Source organism: Corapipo altera, unplaced genomic scaffold, assembly GCF_003945725.1.
Source record: "Corapipo altera isolate COAL_440 unplaced genomic scaffold, ASM394572v1 218, whole genome shotgun sequence".
NCBI classification, from domain to species: Eukaryota; Metazoa; Chordata; class Aves; order Passeriformes; family Pipridae; genus Corapipo; species Corapipo altera.
Window position 1 is genome coordinate 4,274 of NW_020885072.1, and position 18,772 is coordinate 23,045.

The 18,772-nt window shown below is 55.8% G+C and overlaps 3 protein-coding genes across 8 annotated transcripts in view; 1 reads left to right on the forward strand and 2 right to left on the reverse strand.

The window, feature by feature from the left end:
- Positions 1-3,148: 3,148 nt before the first annotated feature.
- On the reverse strand, positions 3,149-5,807 carry FEN1 (flap structure-specific endonuclease 1). Of its 2 annotated transcripts, none has more exons than XM_027669222.1 (2): positions 5,758-5,807; positions 3,149-4,983 (listed from the first exon to the last, which is right to left on the reverse strand). In XM_027669222.1, the coding sequence occupies exon 2, from the start codon at positions 4,980-4,982 to the stop codon at positions 3,825-3,827; it is 1,158 nt and encodes a 385-aa protein (XP_027525023.1). In that variant the 5' UTR covers position 4,983; positions 5,758-5,807; the 3' UTR covers positions 3,149-3,824. The 2 variants fall into 2 exon arrangements, with proteins under 2 accessions (XP_027525023.1, XP_027525024.1); XM_027669223.1 differs by having other exon boundaries at positions 5,742-5,776.
- A 125-nt stretch (positions 5,808-5,932) lies between these two features.
- TMEM258 (transmembrane protein 258) lies at positions 5,933-6,609 on the forward strand. Its single transcript, XM_027669238.1, has 3 exons — positions 5,933-6,034; positions 6,112-6,221; positions 6,355-6,609. The coding sequence occupies exons 1-3, from the start codon at positions 6,032-6,034 to the stop codon at positions 6,479-6,481; spliced, it is 240 nt and encodes a 79-aa protein (XP_027525039.1). The 5' UTR covers positions 5,933-6,031; the 3' UTR covers positions 6,482-6,609.
- Positions 6,610-7,951: 1,342 nt separating this feature from the next.
- MYRF (myelin regulatory factor) overlaps positions 7,952-18,772 on the reverse strand; it is a 38,838-nt gene continuing 28,017 nt past the window's right edge. For 2 of the 5 annotated variants that reach the window (XM_027669194.1, XM_027669195.1), the window contains exons 14-27: positions 18,273-18,382; positions 17,608-17,768; positions 17,109-17,181; positions 16,489-16,577; positions 16,112-16,180; positions 15,454-15,534; positions 14,271-14,356; positions 13,942-14,103; positions 12,887-13,165; positions 12,711-12,798; positions 12,339-12,413; positions 12,089-12,191; positions 11,419-11,493; positions 7,952-11,225 (exon numbers count right to left, since the gene is read on the reverse strand). In XM_027669194.1, the coding sequence (XP_027524995.1) occupies positions 11,139-11,225; positions 11,419-11,493; positions 12,089-12,191; positions 12,339-12,413; positions 12,711-12,798; positions 12,887-13,165; positions 13,942-14,103; positions 14,271-14,356; positions 15,454-15,534; positions 16,112-16,180; positions 16,489-16,577; positions 17,109-17,181; positions 17,608-17,768; positions 18,273-18,382 (1,538 nt within the window). In that variant the 3' untranslated portion in view covers positions 7,952-11,138. The remainder of the gene's footprint in view (positions 11,226-11,418; positions 11,494-12,088; positions 12,192-12,338; positions 12,414-12,710; positions 12,799-12,886; positions 13,166-13,941; positions 14,104-14,270; positions 14,357-15,453; positions 15,535-16,111; positions 16,181-16,488; positions 16,578-17,108; positions 17,182-17,607; positions 17,769-18,272; positions 18,383-18,772) is intronic. The other 3 variants (XM_027669198.1, XM_027669197.1, XM_027669196.1) reach the window with 3 other exon arrangements.

The window sequence follows — 18,772 nt, forward strand, 5'->3', positions numbered from 1 at the left end:
GGAGTCACCAGCACCTCCCAGTTCGGTCCCAACTGCTCTCCAGGCATGTGGAGCCCCATTCCCTACTCCCACTGCACCCTGCCCAGACACTCCTTCAGCCTGGACCTGCTCATCTCCCACACGGACCCTGCCAAGGTGCCTTCCAGCCCCAACCATTCCAGGATTCCACGGACACCGTCTCCAGAAGGAGCTGGGAGGGATGGGATCCAAACTCTTCCTGACACCCTGAAAAACAACATCCACCAACCTTCCACCATCTCTGGGATGGGGGACCTTATCCAGGACATCAAACCAGTCAGACAGGACCCTCCCTTCCTCAAGCCATGGGGACAGTGACACCCTCCAGCTGCTTCCATTGCCACACAGATGAGGTGGCAGCGCCGGGGCAGGTGTAGCAGGGCAGGTGCTCCCATGGAGACATTCCTGCCTGTGCCCCATAAGGGTGTCCCTTTTCCCCTCACACACCCCATCCCAGTGCAGTTCTCCATCACCAACACCCTCCAGGGAAAACATTTCCACTATCGCCCCTAATGGGGTTCCTTTTCTCACCAGGAGCTGGCACAGCGCTGGGTTTGGATCCAGGATGGGAATGCTGTGGATCACACACGGTTGGTTTGGTTGTTGCTCCCTCCTCAAGGACTCTGCAGTATCCCATAGGACAATCCACACCTGCTGCTCTGCCAGCCAGGAGGTGACACCATCCTCCTCCTCCTCCTCCTCCCTGGGTCCCACTTGGCCAAGAATCTCACGCCCGCTCTGCTCCAGAGGGGCCTCCATTGCCCACCGGGAGCCCCTTTCTCTGGGGTGCCCTGTGCTGTGACATCACAAACGGGGCTGTGACATCACACAGGTGTCCCCACCCACAGGGCTGTGACATCACCACGCTGACACCAGGTAACACTGGGAGTCATCCCCCGGCTCCCAGCGCGGTCCCGATGGGACGTGGGGAGCCATGAGCGATGGCAGCGTCCTGCTCTCCGTGCTGCTCCTGCTGGTGGCCACCGTGGCCGTGCCCCTGGCCATCCGCCTTCGGCAACGGCCGCTGGGGACACCCGAGACCTGGAAGTGCGCCGGGAGCCGGGCCAGGGACTCCCGGAACAGCCAAGAGGCACCAGCGGGTCCCAGTTCCCCCCCAGCTCAGGTGACCCCTGCCCAGCGTCCAGAAGCTCCCGGGAGCTCCCTGTACATCCCGTGCGGATGCAGCCCCGACTGCTCCCCCTGCACCACGGCATCCCAGGAGCTGCAGGACGTGGTGATGCCCGAGAGGACCGGGGAGCCCTTCCCGCAGGATTCCTGGGTGTGCCAGACGCTGTGGGAGGACCTGGAGAAGCTGGTGGAGCGAGGCCACCTGTCCTGCTGCGGCTCGTCCAGCTCCTCTGGGAGCCCCCCTCCCACCAGGAGCCGGCGCCCATCCAGAGCCTCCATCCGTCGGAAAGCATCCACGAGAGCCCATCCCAGAACCCGCCGCCGCCGGAGATCCTCAGCTCCCACGAGAGGCTCCATTCCCTCCCGGAGCCTCAGTGATTCCTGCCAGAGTCCAGGCAGAGGAGCCCCCACAGACAGCCCCCCCCGCCCCGGAGCTGCGGGAATCGGCACAACCTGCCCGGGCCTGACGATGCACATGGCCAGGAAAAACCTGGAAGTCAAACTGGGAGCCCAGCCCACTGCAGTGAGGCGTTCCCGGGAGCAGGTGGCACAGCAGGAAGTGTCCTCTCGACACCAGTGCCCAGCCCACGGCTCCCGGGGAGCTGCGGCCGTGCCCTATGAGAAGACCGTCCGTGCGGTGCTGGATAAAATCCTCCAGCGGGAAGGGAACGTGTTCCCGTCTCCAGGGCCCTCTCTGGAGCTGGATAAGGAATACGCCCACACATCCAGCACTCCTGGCAAAAGTCTCCATCCCTCCCAGAGCCTCTGTGTGACGCCGTACGGAGGAGCCCCCCTGGACAGGCCTCCCTGCTCCCTCGGGGCCACAGGAACGAACAGAACCCGTCCGGCCTGGAAAAGCCTGGGAACAGAACTGGGAGCCAGGGCCATTCCAGCAAAGCATTCCCAGCAGCAGGTGGCCCAGCAGGACGCGTCCCGGGGCCGGCAGTGCCCCATCCACGGCTCCCAGGGCAGCGCGGCGGTGCCGTACGAGAAAACCCTCCGCGCGGTGCTGGACCAGATCCTGCAGCGGGAAAGGAAAGCGGAGCAGCCCCGTCTCCAGGGAGCTCTCTGGGGATGTCTGTCGAGGGTCGGGATGAAGTTTGTGGCAGCAGCTCGGGCACTTCAGAGGTTTCTCTGTGCTAAATAAACTGGGATCTTCCCCGAAAGCTGAGTGCTCCCACTGCTCTGGGGTCACTGGGATGGGGTTCCTTTCTTCCCAGCAGCCGTGCCCTCTCGGATCCCTGGCTTCCCACACCACCTGCTCCTGGTATAAACAGTGCCACTGGAATTAATGAATACTTAGTTAATAATTAATAACACTGGAATTAATTAGTATCAGCGTCAGAAACAGTGGGAATCTTTGTTTGGAAAGGGAAATGGAGGAATAAATGGAGTGGAATACCATGGAGCACAAGGCAGGGAGGGGATGGTGGAAAAGCAGCTTTTAAGGAGTTCTTCTCTGAGGTTTTATCCCAACAAGGTGCTGACACATGGAAAGCTGGAAGGTAATTCCTAGAAAATGTGACATACGGAAAATAAAAAATTTAGGGATGTTATTTGCAAATATTATTACTTTTAAATCATCTTTCACCCCTCCACCACCAAACCATTCCTGTACCTTCCCACATACTCACCGTGAAGATCCTTGGAGATAAAAGAGGAATATTTAATTAAAAAATTCCTGTTAGGACCAATTATGGATCGAAACATTTAAGAGAATCCACAGCAAGGAAACAAAATCCCACTTTTAGAAATATTTATGGATAAGAAATATGAAACAAGTCTTAATTTCCCTGCAAAACAAGCCCAGCTTATTTCCCAAATTGGCAGAGAGCAAACCCATGGAATTTTGATGTCTACAAAGTAACTAAAAGCTTAAAACTGGAACTTTCTGTGCTCCTGCCTGTGTTTGGTTTGCTGTTGTGGAATTCCATCTAAAAGTGGGATTTTTTTCATTTACAACCATGGTTTAAGCCATTTCTCTGGAAAAAGAGAAACAGTGTCTTCGTTCTTACATTTTATTCTAGAAACAAAACCCTGCACGTGGCTCCAACAAGCAACAAAACTACAAAAAATACAGAATTAAATAAGAACTCAAAAGAGGTTTTAATTTCTAATTCCCAGCCCAGGATCTGTCAGTGTGCACAACACAGAACGATGCCTCTGGAATTCAGGGGGTAAAGAGGCTGCTTTCCTAGGCTCCTGGATATTTTTATTTCTATGCATTTTTAAGCAAGACTCAGGCTGGGAGAGCTGTAGCCAGCAGCTTTCCTCGGATTATGTACTAAGAGCAGGCCAGGACTTTGCTGGAATTGGGATCACAACTGGATTTTAAATAAGTGAATATGAGAAGGGAAAGAAAAACCTAAATAAACTCTTATTAAAGAGAAAATTTTACCTCATTATTTGAAGCCTCCTTCCCAATTCCAGCTTGCCTTCCACTCCCATCTTACCTCTTTTGGGATGGACAGGATTGGGTTAACCTAATTTTCCCCTGGTTTGCTCTGTAGCTGGAATTCTTAACTTTGGGAGTGTTTACGCCCAGAAGCTGCTCCAGTTCTCCCCTCTCCCAGCCTCATCCGTTCCTTCCCGGCACTAACTGTTTGTCATTAGCCCAAAATTCCTCACCGAGCCCCCAAAAACCCGCAATCCCGGCGGTTTGTGGGTGCCCAACCCCGTCATTTCTCCTTTTTAGCCTTTGTGGTGGCGGCGCCGGGCTTCGAGCCGGGCTTGGCTTTCTTCCTGGCCGATCCCTTGGGCTCGGGCTCCTTGCGCTTGGCCGAGGTGATGGAGCCGGTGACCTTGAAGAAGTCGTCCAGGCGGCCCTGGGTGCTGCCCTGGCGGCTCTTGCTCAGCCTCCTCACGCCGTTGCGGATCCGCTCCTCGCTGAACTGCTTCTCCCCGCACATGAACTGCACGAGCCGCTCCTCGTCCGGCTCGCTCCACTTCAGCTCCACGGCGTCGGGATCCACCACCTCGGGCTCCAGGAAGAGCTTCTGGGCCTCCCTGTGCGGCCAGTTCTCGGGCAGCGGGTACTTCTTGGTGTCGAGCTGCCGCACGATCCTCTCGATGGACTTGTGCTCCCGGATGAGCTCCACGGCGCGCTTGGGCCCGATGCCGCGGATGCTGGCGCAGTAGTCGCAGCCCAGCAGGATGCACAGGTCCACGAACTGCTCCCAGGTGAGCTGCATGTCCTGCAGGATGCGGTTCAGGTGGAACTCCTGGATGGGCAGCTTCTTGGTCTCGCTGGCCGTGAGGTGCCGCATGAGCACGGGGCTGCCGAAGGTCAGGCAATCCATGTCCTCCGTGGCGGCCGCGTACACCTTCCCGGCCTTCACCAGCGCGGCGCAGCTGGCTTCCGCCTCTCCGGGAGCCTCCACGTAGGGGATCCCCATCAGCTCCAGCAGCTTCTTGCACTCCTGGGTGTGCTGCGGGGTCACCTTGACCAGCCTCTTGCTGTACTTCTCGACGTTCTCCTCCTCGCCGGCCTCCTGCGCTTCCTGCAGGTGCTTCTCCGCCTCGGCCCGGCGCTCCGTGCGCTTCGCCAGCTCCCCGGATTTCAGCTGCGGGGGCTTCCCGTCGAACACGTACACGGGCTTGATGCCGTTCTCCACCATGCGGATGGTGCGGTAGAACATGCCCATGAGGTGGCTGGTGGTGTCGCCCTCGTCGTTGTGGAGCACGTCGGCGCCCTGGCGCACGGCGATCAGGAACTGGTAGATGCTCATGGAGGCGTCGATGGCCACCTTCCGCCCGAAGTACGACTTGATGTCGTTCTCCCGGATGGCCCCGGGGGCCACGTCGGCGATGAGCTTGGCCAGGCCGTGGATTCCCATCCTGAGGAATGGGAAAAGGGATGTTGGGAGTGGGCTCTGCATGGGGAATATCGGGCCACCCAAGGAAAGGGGGGCCAAGAGGGGGTGGCTGCTTCCCCTGCAAACCATCACCCTGTGGTGCTGTTACCCCAACTCCAGCCTCAGCCATTATCCCAATTCCAGCCTCACCCGTTACCCCAATTCCAGCCTCACCCGTTACCCCAATTCCAGCCTCACCCGTTATCCCAATTCCAGCCTCACCCGTTATCCCAACTCCAGCCTCACCCGTTATCCCAGTTCCACCCTCAGCCCCCCATCATCCCCCACACCTCACGGTCAGCCCCCCATCTCAGCCCATCATCACTCCCCTTCCTCCCTCAGCCTCTCGCAGCCCAATCCCGCTCCCCTAAATTTCTCTGTGTCCACCATTATAACCCCACCTCCTCCCATTGCCACTTCACTATTTCCCGGCTCCCCAGGCCTCCCAATAACCCTCTTCCCTTCTCATCCCCCCCAGTCCTCCACTACCCCCCTCCCAGACCCTCCTCAGCCTCTCCAGCTGCCCCTATCCCGCCCCCAGCCTCCTCAGCCGCCATTATCCCCTCAGAGCCCCCGCCGGTACCCCGTTCCACCCCCAGCCGCCATTACCCCCCTCCTCAGCCTCCCCTAGCACCCCTCTCTCCAGGCTCTCCTCATCGCCCCCGGCCGCCGTTAACCCCTCGGACCCCCCCATTCCCCGCACGACCCCCATTACGGCCCCGTTCCCCCCTCAGGCCCCACCGAGAGCCGCCATTACCCGTCCGCTCGCGCCGCCGCCGTTCCCGCGCTCCGCCGCGGCGCCCGCCGGGAACCTCCGCGAGCCAATGAGGAAGCGGCGCCCGCCGGGAACCTCCGCGAGCCAATGAGGAAGCGGCGCCCGCCGGGAGCCGCCGCGAGCCAATGGGGAAGCGGCGCCCGCGCGCGCCGCGCCTCGTTCCCGCCCTCACTCCCACTTCCGGCGGCGGGGGGGGCGGACGTGCGGCGGAGGCGGCAGTGGCGGAGCCGACGTGTCGCAGCGGGAACCCGGCGACATGGTGAGGGCGCAGGGGGGGTGCCACGGGGGGCCGGGGCCGGGGCCGATCCCACTGAACCGCCGCTGTGTCCCCCGCAGGAGCTGGAGGCGATGAGCAGATACACCAGCCCGGTGAACCCGGCCGTGTTCCCGCACCTCACCGTGGTGCTGCTGGCCATCGGCATGTTCTTCACCGCCTGGTTCTTCGTGTATCCCCCCGGGGCCGGGCGCGGGGGGGCGGGCGGGGGTGTCCCCTCACCCTTCTCTGATCCCGGATTATCCCACCAATCCCGGGCTCCCCTCCCCTTGTTTAATATTATCACCTTAACCTCGGTCCTGCAGCTACGAGGTGACATCCACCAAATACACCCGGGACATCTACAAGGAGCTGCTGATCTCGTTGGTGGCCTCGCTCTTCATGGGCTTCGGAGTCCTGTTCCTGCTGCTCTGGGTCGGGATCTACGTGTGAACCCCCCGGACGTGGGATTCTGGGAAGCTCTTTTTATATTTCTTTTGTACTTCAGCAAAAAAAACCAACAGGACCTCCTGTGTCAGGTGTGGTGTGTGACACCTGAATAAAACTGGCTCTGTGACACACCTGCCTCGGGACTCCTGATTTGTCTTTTAGGTGTTTCTGTTTACCTGGATTTTCCAAACCGCTTGGATGGAATAATGGGATCGTTTGGGTTGGAACAGCCCTTTAGGATCAGAGAGTCCAACCATTCCCCCAGCACTGCCACCACTGCCCATGGCCCCAAGTGCCACAATCCACAGGGATTTTAAATCCCTCCGGGGCTGCTCGCTCCACCGCTGGAGCCCGTTCCAATGCTTGACAGCCCCTTCCATGTAGGAATTTCTCCCTGATATCCAACTTAAAGCTCACCTGGTGCAACTTGAGGCTGTGTCCTCTCATCCTGTCACTTGTTCCTCGGGAGAAGAGGCTGATCCCACCTGGCTGCAGCCTCCTGCCAGGGATTTGTGGAAAGCCAGAAGGTCCCCCCTTGATCCTCCTTTTCTCCATATTGGCACAAGGTCCAGGTGCTTTGGGATATGTCCGGGGTTATCCCAGATTTCCATGCTGTGTGTGGCCAGAAGAGTTCCAGTGCCACCTTGTGTCCTGGTACAGCCAGTCTATGGAAAATAAAGCCTAAAGCTGTTTTTAATCCCTCAGTCTTGCTTGCCATGGCATCCCCTCACCCTTTTTTGGGAATGCTGTGCATGCTCTCATCCCGAACCAGGAGTTTTATGGCTCAGCAGTGAGAGCAAAGAGCTGGAGAATTAATTTATTAATTCCTGAATTAACTGCGTGGTCTATAAGCAGATTTATGGATTTTTAAGGGCAGATTGGAATTTTAGCCCAGCTTTCAAACAATTCCAGTTCCAAAACACAAATTCAAGCCCCAGTTTCCTATTTGGAAAGGAAGATTGCCTTTTGTGGACTCTTGGATCCTTGTGGATCTGGCCCTGCCCTCTGACATGGGAGAAATAACAGGCCAGAGGCAGATTTCCTTCCTTTTTTTTTCCTTTGCTTTTTTTTTCTTCCCCTTCCCTTTTTTCTCCCCTTTCTTTCCTTTTTCCTTTCTCCTTTTTTCCTTTTGTCTTTTTCCTTTTTTCTTCATTTTTTCCTTTTTCCTTTTCCTCTCTTCCTTTTTCCCTTTCTCATCTTTCTTTCCTTTCCCCTTTCCCTTCTTCTTTTCTTTTCCCTTTAATCTTCCTTTTTCATTTTCCATTTTCCCATTTTTTTTCCTTCTTCATTTTTCTCCTTCTTTCTAGTTTCTTTTCCCTTCCTAATTTCTTTTTGCTCCTTCCTTTCTCCTTTTTATCGCCAACAACCCTGACTGGACCCTGACATCCAGAAACTCCCACCGATTAAAGACAGGGAATTTCCTCCATCCCACTATTATTCCCTGGGAAGGCAGGAAAGCACCAGGAGCCATCCTTGGATACAAAGCAGTATTTATATATTTTATTCATATGGGCACATTTACCTCCAGCAGAAAACAAAGTCTAAATAAGCCAAACAAAACAAAACAAAAAAAAAAAGGGGGAGGGGGGAATCCAGAGACTCAGCCCCTCCAAATTCAGCAAAATATAAATATAAATCAGGAAGAAAAGAGGGAAACCACGTTTGTTTCCCACAAATAAAAACCAGGAATCAAGAATAACCTGCTACAAATGCAACTCTACAAACTGGCTGGCAAAATACAGTGATTAAAGCTGTGGCAGCAACATTTAAACCAACAAATTAGTGCTTTACTTGGTGGTTTTTTCCTTAAGTCTTCCAGTGGTGCCATAGTCTCTATTTACAGGCTTTAAGCTCCAACAGCAGGACAGAAGAGTTGGGAATTTGCTTTTGAAACAAATTCCCAAACAGCCCAAGTTTCCACCCTTTTGTCTTCCTTCCTGCCAGGAATGTCTCTGGATAAAGAGGGATTTCTCCAAGCTCAGAATTCCCTCTGTCCCACGTGGGGAAAGGCCTGATTGTGAACTCTCTTGGGACTGACTGGGGACGGGGAAGGGGCAGGTGTGGGTTTTGGGGAGAAATCCATACAAACAGCTGTTTCCACGGGCCTAGAAGCAATTCCATGACTCCTTGATTTTAATTTTATAATTATAAACCCCATTTCTGCCTCACTGGGCAGCAGCTGATGATTTTTAACGTGGAACCCTGGAACGGTTTGGGTAGGAAGGGACCTTAAAGCCCGACCAGTTCCATGGGCAGGGACACCTTCCACTAGCCCAGGTTGCTCCAACCTGGATGTGAACACTTCCAGGGCTGGGGCATCCACAGCTCCCCTGGGAAACCTGTGCCACTTCAGACACAAGATCCTGTTGACACTAAAAGCTCCACCCTGAATCCCTGTCCTCTCTCCATCCCGGGGATTGCTCCCGGCTCCGTGTGGGCAGGGCTGGCCTTGGCACTCCAGGAGGTGCCTCATCCCGGTTAAGCCACAGTTTCTGAGGCAGCATTTGACAAATACATGGGAAAACACTGTTCCCTGGGGTTGTTCCACAAGGAAAAAGGCACCAGAGATGTTTCCAAGCCCTCAGGTGCTTGGTTTGCTGGGAATCCCACTAAATCCCATGGATGAGCATCGTGGGGACACCTGAGAGATCCCAACTCCTCCTGGGCCACCACTGATTGATTCCTTCCCTCAGGAGCAGGGTGGGATGTGCTGGGAAGTCTTGGATGAGGTGGAGGGGATCTGAGGGGGTGATTGCAGGCTCTGGCCCTCCCAACAGTCCCTGTTTCCTCTTCCAAGGGACATTTCTCCCAGCCTGGCATCACTCACCTGAGGAAGGACGTGCCAGCCTGGGCCATTGATTGCCAAGGGGACAATAAACCTGCCAGGGAATTCACTTTCCAGCTTAAAGCCGGGAAAAACCCCTCGGGGCAGGCGGAGGGAAGAGCACTGAGCTACATCCAGGTGTTTCCTTCAGGATTTGAGGGGGAAACAGAGAATCCTGCTGAGCACGGAGCCGACCTCCTTGTGCTCAGGTATTCCCAAGCCTTGGGGTGTCTTGTTGTCCCACTGAGCTTCCCAAAATTGGGTTTTCCGACTGCTTGGCTGCTTGGAATTCCCTGCTCACCCACTATGTCCTGCTTCCCAGGATTCAGTGGATTTTAGTAACTGTGTGATTCAGTGTTTGCTGCTTCCAGGCCTAAACCCCTGACCTGGAAACCACCAACTCCAACAAGGAATTTTAGGGCTGCTTTGCTGGGATAAGCTCTGGAGGTGGATGACAAGAGACAAAACCAGACATCCACAGGAACCATCACTTTACCTGGATAAAAACCATCCTGTTTTTCCGGAGCAGCTCCTAAGCATCCACAGGATCAGCGTGTGGCATTTCCCCCTCACTGTTTTCCTTAGGGAAATCCATCTCGGAATAACCTGGAAGTGGCTGAGCCTCCAGGAATGCAGATAACTCCTGTTTAGCAGGAGGAGCCGGAGCGTGATGGGGAGGGGGATACACACGGAGCCACTTGGCTTTCCCATGTGGCTCAGTGGGGCAGGATGAAATTCCCATTTTTTTTTTTACAGCTTAAAACCCCAAAGAACTCAGTAGTTTAGCAAGTTAAGGACTTGTAACAGTAACATATCCCAAAATACCCCAACACAAGTGCTCTGGGAGGGCAGGGACAGCTCGGAGCCACTGCCATTCCCACTTTTTGGGAGACCACCGCCCTCTCCCGAGGCAGAGATCCCGCCCTGGCACATTCCCAGGGACTTGGCCTTGCTCTGCAGGGCGCTCCAGGATTTTCCAGCAGTCTCTGTCCTGCACATCTGGGCAGGGGTTGGTGTTGGCTTGAGAGCCGACCAGGCAGCTCCATATGCTGCTCCCAGATGGATAAAAACAGATCCCACAACACTCAGTGTGGGAGAATCCCGGTCATCTGTCACCCCTGGGTTGATGCCAAGTGTCCCCGCACATGGTGTGGCCTCGGCAGCAGCTTTAGTGGGAGTTTTATCCATCCAGACCTGGATCTGGTGGGATTTAAGAGCACAGAGAGGAGGGGGAATGATGTGGAAGCTGCTCCTTCTCGGGTTGTTCCCAGGGGAACGTGTCCATTGGCAAGTCCGAGGGGCTCCAGGGGGTCTGTGGGAAGTGGCCCTGGGCCAACTAGAAGGAACAGCAACTCCAGTGTACGACTTCCAGTATGTCCAGGCACAGCCCTCCTTTCCAAAGGCCAAACCCCTCGGAAAGGGCTCCAGTGTTGAAGCAATTCCAGTGTTGTGAAGAACTGACGTGGGACACCCGGGAGCACCAGGAGATCCAAGGAAGGAGCATCCCTTTGGGATGTGGCCTTCAGTCCGGTGTGATGCTTCCCAATCCAGCGTTGGAAGGGGAGGGAGAAGTGATGGAGGACACAGGGGTCTCCAGGAGGGAAGGGAGAGGGACGTGGGATGCTGGGAACAGGCGTGAGGTCACCCCTGGAGCCACCCCGGGACTGGTGGTGGGTTTTAGGTCCTGGGTGTGCTCAGCATCACCAGCCACCAGCATTCCAGCTCCGGAGCTGCCGCAGGACACGGGGATGAGGGGGGCTGGGGAATTCGGGAGGCTCCCCAGTGGCACCAGTCCCCCTCCTGTCTCCAAGCAGAGGGCACTGGTGCTCCCGGGAATCACTCGCAGAGCCAGTAAAACTGGAAGTAATAGTCGGTGAAGAGCTGGCCCAGCTGCTCCGGGGAAGTGCCGCAGTCGGCCTGGCCCTGGGAATGGGAAAACGAGCTTACAGACGGGGGCAGGATGCCAAGGAGGGAATTCTGCCTGGATTATGGGCTGGAAAAATCATCCCCCCCCCACCAAGAGCGGTGGTGCCACGTGGCTGCTAAACCTGCCACGATCCCACATGTCTCTCCTTCCACAAGGCAAGAGGAAGGAGGAGCAGCTGGTGGAACTCACCGGCTGAGCGACTCGGAAGTGGTAGGAAAACTCCTGGAAAGACATCATCACCAGAGGCCAGCGGTGCGTGGTGTCCTGGGGAAGGAAGGGGAATAGTTGGGATGAGATCAGGGATGAGCAGAGGGATGCTCTGGGGACGGAACACATGGCCTTGGGCTCTGGAGTGACCCCACGGAGGTTTCCCGGAGAACAAGTGGGATGAGGAGCGGCTGAGGGAGCTGGGGATGGGCTCATCTTGGAGAAAAGGAGGATCAGGGGCATCTTCTCATTCCCTACAACTCCTTGACAGGAGGGTGGAGCCAGGTGGGGCTGTGCTCTGCTGCCAGGGAACAAGGGACAGGACAAGAGGAAACAGCCGCAACTTGTGCCAGGGGAGGTTCTGGCTGGATATGTGGGAAAATTCCTGTAATGGAACAGGTTGTCAAGCATTGGAACAGGCTCCAGTGGTGGGGTCTCCACCTCTGGAGGATAAAATCCGTGTGGATGTGGCACCTGGGGACATGATCTGGGGTGGCCTTGGCCGTGCTGGGGGGATGGTTGGACTCCATCATCTCAAAGGGCTTTTCCAACCAAAATGATTCCATGTTTGAGCATGAATGCCCTCCAGAAACTCCTGTGCTGCCCGTGGGTGGTGTGCTGGGCTGACTGTCAGCTGTTCCCTTCTCCTTACCTGTGCATCCATGGTATCCATGGAGCTGTTCCTGCTCACAGCATCCTGGCAGGGATCACTGGAGACAAGGCCACAAAGGGAGATGGACACAGCGGAGGAGGAGCTGGGAAGAGAGGACACAATGAGAGTCTGGAAGGGGGAACATCCACAGCCCCTTCCCCGTGGAGACACCATGGCCACATCAGTGTCCGGCCCCTCTGGGGGCACTGGAACACCCAAAGGATGTTCCTTTGGATCCCTGTCCACTCACTTCATCTCCAGGGTCAGGTTGGTGTCCACAGCCGTCCGCTGGTTCACAGGGATGCGGAAGCTGAAGTTTCCAGTCCTGGGAACACAGAGGGAGGATGAGATGTCACCAGGCTCTGGGATAAGACCCAAAATCCCTGTTGGGCTGAGGATTCACATGGGAGATCTTCCCAAGGATGAGCCCATCGCCAAACACTTTCCCTGAGGGCAGCACTGGCGGCGCCAGTTCCAATTCCCATGGAATGGTGTGAGCTGCCATGAGGTGATAGCAGAAAACACCCAAGGGAATCTTGGAAAAACTCCAAGATTCGTCCATTTCTTTCTTCCCACGGTGCTGCTGCCACCAAGGTGCCACCAGCCAGCCCTTCCCGCTCACCTGCAGGCGTCAGAAGCGGCGCAGTACTGGGAATGGATGGCCAGGTTGATCTCCAGGATCCGGATGGATTCCAGCACTGGGCTTGGCCCTGTCGGCGGGAGAACGAAGTGTTTAGGAACAGCTGGAAACCCCTGAGGGAGGAAGGCTGGGAGGGACAGGAGGTGGGAGCCACGTACCATCCGTGCCGGGATGCTCCGTGCGGAGCCGCTCGCTCACCGGCTGCCGGAGGCTGCGCCGCTGCCGGGAGCTGCTGCGGGAGAGCGAGAGGTTGGAGATGTACTTGGATTTGCCCTGGATGTGGGAGAAGGGGGAGGAGGGGCTGGCATTGGGGCTGCCGAAGCTCTGAGACCTGTCAGGAGTCTTTGGCCACTTGGAGTAGGAGGAGGATTTCCCGGTGATGCCCCTGGATTTGGCTTTGATGTTTGTCGCTGGAAGGAGGGAGGTCTGGCTTTGGTCTGTGGAAAAACGGGAGAAGAGGTTGTGCTGAGAGGCTGGGAGCAGGTGGGAGCACTGGGATCACCCTGTCCCCATGTCACCTCCTGAATTACCCAGGCTGCCCCAGGAAGCTGTGGCTGCCCCATCCCTGGAAGTGTTCAAATCCAGGTTGGATGGGCCTTGGAGCAACCTGGTCTAGTGAAGGTGTTCCTGTCCATGGAATGGGATGAGCTTTAAGGTCCCTTCCATCTAAACCATTCCAGGATTTTGTGATTCCATTCTCTCTGTGCCCGATGGTGCCAGGGATGGAATGAAGGGGGAATGAGGTCACACCTCAAGGTAGGGCTGCTCAGGTGAGCTGAGCCTGGAAGTGCTTCCCGTGACTTTGTGCTGGAAAAGCGGGAAACTCCAAATCCTTTCCAGCCCCAACTTACCCCTGGCAGCAGGATCAGGGATGTCTGAACTGTGCATATGGGCAGAGAAGGATATAAAGGATAAATATAAGGATATAAAGGATATATGTATGGTATAAAGGATATATATATATTGTATAAAGGATGTATAGAAGATATAAAGGATATAAATAGGAGGATATAAAGCCATTAGAGAGCTTCCAAAGGAGGGGGACAAGGATGAGGAAGGATCTAGAGGGAAGGTGTGGGGAAAGGGAGCTGGAATTGTCGTCCTGGAGGAGACCGAGGAGACCTTCCCACAAGGAGCAGGAGGTGAGAGACAAGGATGTCACATAAACCTTGGAGATGTCCCAGAACCTCTGGGAATCTGGGATGGCCCTCACCTGTCCTGTTGGTGCTGTGAGTGGGGCTGGTCTCCGAGGGGACCACGGAGGAGACGCCGGTGGGAACAGCGGAGCAGCACATGGAAAAACACGGAGGGCTGAAACAGGCCAGGACACTGGGAGCAGGAGAGCCCAGGGATACTCCAGCTGTGTCCTCTGGGACTGCAGGGACACAGGAATAACTCAAGGGATCCAACAGGAGCAGCACCCAGTGCCCCACCACCCATTTCATGAAAGCAGAGCCATCCCAGCACGGTGGGAGGGGGGAGGCACCACCCTGGTCATCCCGAATCCCAACCCACCATCCCGAATCCCAACCCAGCACCCACCGTGCTCCAGGGGGCTCCTGCTGCCGGCTCCATTGGATGTGGCCGTGGATCGCACCATCTGGGTCTTATCAATGTTCTGGCTTGACCTGGAATGCAGGAAAACGTGGTGAAAACCTGGATTGGGACTGTGGTGCCGCTCGTAGGTGTGGAGAGAAGAGGTTGCAGTGAGATAATGGAAAGAGGGACACGGAGGAACAGGAGACATGGAGGAGGACAGAGTGGAATGATCTGGGAAAGGGAAGGCAGGAGAGAGGTACACAAGCCATGAAGACAGCCAGGAGAGCTCAGAAATCCATAGGGAATCGTATGGCAGTCCCATGTCTGGCAAGGACAATAGGACAATTCCCAGCTGCTTCAGAGGACACCAGCAGCACTCCTGGATCATCCTGGAACAGGGTGGATTTCACTCTCAGTGGTGATACCCTGGCTGGGTTTGGGTTCTTGGGACTCAACAGGCTCCAAGCACTCGCATTCCCAAAGGAATGTGCCCCTCATCTCTCTGAGACTGTCTGTTCCTCCCCTTGTTCCTCACAAACACACCCAAGTTAATCCCATGGAATTCACTGCAGCTATCCAAGAGCTGAGCTGAGGACACCACAGGCATCTCCTGAGGATAAGGGAGATGGGAAAGGGGGGGAATCTTTCTCCCAGGTCTGCAGCGCTTTTGGGCACCTGTGTCCACGTCTGACCTGTCCCTGAGCACCGCTCTGGGTTTCCCAGGGATTAACGGAGCTTCCTGCCCTGGGAGAAATCAAAAACCCACTTTGTCCCCTGCAAGACTTATTTTATTACAGGGATTTCTTTTCCAGGTGAAAGGAGGCTCAGTGCTGGTCTCCTGGACGGAATGTGGAGCTTCACCTTCATCCCATCAAAATCCAACCCTTGTCCCTCGTGTCCTTCCACTGCCTCATTCACCTTTTCCATGTGTGGCTTTATCCTGCTTTACTTGCAGGACATTATTTCCTTATTTAACCTTTAATTGATTGATTTTTCCATCTCCTAATCCCAATTTCCCCTGCCTAACAGGGTCCACAGTCCTTCCTCCTGGAATCCCATTGGAGTCCCACATCCATTTCTCTGCTTTCAGTTTTGCTTCGTTTTTTTGGTCTCCTGGGATGCAGATGGCAGGAGAAAAAAGAGGAATTAAGAGAAGGAGTAACGGGATAATGAAACAGTCACATACCGTGGACACAGAGCGACCGGAATTCCGGGACCGCCGTGCCGGAAGAGGGCCAGGAGACAGGCAGTGGGCACAGCAAAGGAGCTACAGGACAGTGAGGGACACAGGGAGAAGAGGAAAAGTGGGAAGATGCCCGGGAGGACAGGGAATGAAAGAGGATGTGGAAGATAACGGGAAGGAAAAGACAAAAATGGGGAAAATTAAAGGCAAAGGGGAAGGAAAACGGGTTGGATGAGAGATGGAAGCAGGAGAGGAGGGAGAAGAATGGGACAGGGAAAAGAGGGAGAGAAAAAGAGACTCATTATCAGGTCACAGGAGCTCCCAAAGCTGGTCCGGTCCCACTGAACCAGTGGGATGAGGCCGGAGGCATCCAAGGAACATCCAAGCCTGGCCACGAGTGGATTTGTGAGCAGCCAAATGGGGCCTTCCCTTTTCCTTCTCTATTCCTCACTTCTCGCTCCAGATATTCCTCATTTCCTCCAGATATTCCTCACTTCTCGCTCCAGGTAACTCAACCGACACCAGACTGGGATGTGTGGATGTGTCGGGTTGGATTTGCCCCTCTGGAATTGTGCTCCACAACGCCAGGGCAGCTGGGTTTTGTGCTTCAGCCTCTCCCAGGCCCCCTCATCCCTTCCCAGCGGTTCCCAAAAACACCCACCCGTCGATATCCACGAGATCCTCCTCACTGCGCAGGCTCAGCACGTAGAGAGTGGACATGGACACAACGCTGGAAAAGAGAGAGGGGAAAGCTGAGCAGGGACATGGAGCAGGGATCTGTCACGGCACTGATCTGCTCCCAAGGGATTCCAGCCCACGAAAGACGGCTGCTCCATCCCTGGAAGTGTCCAAGGCCAGGTTGGAGCGACCTGGGATACTGGAAGCTGTTGGGGTTGCAACTGGTTGAGCCTTGAAGTCTCTTCCAACCCAAAGCATTCCAGGATTACGTGGAAAAAGCCCCTCACTGCACCCCCCATGGATGGCACGGCCCAGACGGATCAGCCAGAGGGAAGGATCATCCCAGGTGCTGGGAATCACCTGAATGCCATGATGATGACCAGGGCAATGATGGTGCCCTGCAGGAAGCGCTGGCTGATACAGGCCTGTTCCGGGACAACCGACGGAGACTGCAAGGAAAAAACACCCGGATCAGCTCAGATTCCTCCCACGACCTCCCCAAGCCCATCCTGAGCTCTCTTCCTGCTCCCTGGAAATCCTGAACTCCCCCGTCTGGAAGCCATTTAACACCTACATTGGGCACAGACAAAAGGAATATCATGGAATCATTAAGGCTGGAAAAGCCCTCTGGGATCCCGGAGTCCAACCACTCCATAGGCACCACTAAACCATGTCCCCAAGTCCCACATCCACACGGATTTTAAATCCCTCCAGGGATGGGGACTCTATCACTGGAGTCTGTGCCAGAGCTGGAGAACCCTTTCCATGAAGGAATTTCCCTGGATATCTGACTTAAATCCCCCCTGGTGGTCGTTTCCTCTCATCCTGTCACTTGGGAGCAGAGCCCAGTCCCACCCGGCTCCACCCTCCTGCCAGGGAATTGTGCAAAGGGGTAAGGGCCCCCTGATCCTCCTTTTCTCCAGGATGAGCCCTCCCAGCTCCTCCCACCTGGCACTGCTCCTTTGGGATCCATCCCTCACCTTGGTGGCCACTTTGTGGGGTCTCTTTTTGTGGGGAACACTTCCCGCCCGGCTGAACTGGCTCCCTGTTTGGCTGCAAGGAAAAAGGAGCAATGGAGTTGAGCTGGGCAGGGATGGTTCTCCAAGCCATTCCCAGGGAAAAATGGGATTTTCCAGTAGGGAATAAACCTGTGTGTGGCATGACAGTCACAAACCCTTTGGGGGCTTTGCCCAGAGAGCCCCAGTTCTGCCCCAAAACCTGCATAAGCAGGGTCAGGATGGAGGTTCTGGAAGCATGGGAAACTCTTTGCCATGAGGAAATGGCAGGCAGTTGGAATTGGAGACAATTCCATCCGGGCTGTTTTTGGGAACGTCAAACCTCCCCAGCCTCAGCTCCTTAAACCCCAAGTGATGTCGTCAGACAACATCCCAACACCCTCCCCATCTCCCACTTCCCGATCCCAGCTGCCACTCGGAATTTCCTGGGATCCAAGGGGACATTCCTTGGCTCCGGTTGTACCTGAAGGCTCCGGAGCTCACGGTGGACTTCATGCTGTCCAGTCTCTTGAGCTTGGCCAGCTTGTGGCTCCACCTTTCCAGCTCGTCGATGCGGGTCTCCAGGTTGTCTGTCAGCTTGCACAGCTCCTTCACGGCCCCCACGTTCTCCATGAAGATCCGCTCCTGCCAGGGAATCGGGATGAGGAACCCTTGGATCTGGCCGCCCCGACTGCTCTCCCGCGCCACGTCCCGTGGGAAAGGCTGCGGGAGTCACCCAGCATGGACCATCTGGATCTCTCCAACCCTCCAGGTGTGACGTGGGAGACTGTCCCCACACCCCTGTGGGGCATGGGAGGTGATTCCCAGAGCAGCAAACAGGTTGGGAAAGGTCAGGAGACCGGGTGCTCCAGGGTATCTTGACATAAGCACCTTATCTTATCCAGAAAGGGGAGATTAGGACCGGGAGACTCCCTGCAGGAAGCTGCCAGCAGGGAGCCCTTCCCGGGGGAGATGTTGCCAGATTTCCCTCCCTGCCCAGGTCCAACGCCCACCCAGGGCTGCTCCCGACTTCTGGAATTGCGGCCAGGCCCGAAACTCATCTGGGTGGAGCCAGGAGCATTTCCCAGGCACCGCATTCCATATCCAGCTCCTGGAGCTGGGTTCACCGGCCTCCCAGCTGCCACCAACCTTGTTCACCACCAGGAAGTTCTCCAGGGTCTTCCCATTGGAAAAGACCAGGTCCCCGGTGTCCTTCACAGCTTCCGGGAGGATTTCCTTCACCTCCTGAGCGATGACACCTGGGGACACGTGGAGAGAGCATGGGGGGGGGTCAAGGTGGGATGGGAAGGGCCCATCCCACCTCATTATCCCCAGATTCCATGGACAGGGATCATCAACCCGCTGTAGGATCTACCTGTACTCCCAAAGAGAGGTGGATACCTGGAGAAACCTTTCCCCTGTGGGAAGTGCCACCTTCTCTCCCACTAAATTCCCTAAAGAGGGAATTTCATCAGATTCCTTAATTCCAGAGGTGAGAACTCCCCTCTTGCCCACCTCACACCCAGGGCAGAACTGGACACGGCCCCTACGAAAGGCAGAGAATTCCTGTGGGACATTCCTGCCTTAGAGGTGTATTCCCATGGGATATACCTGTCTCAGAGGCGTATTCCCATGGGATATACCTGTCT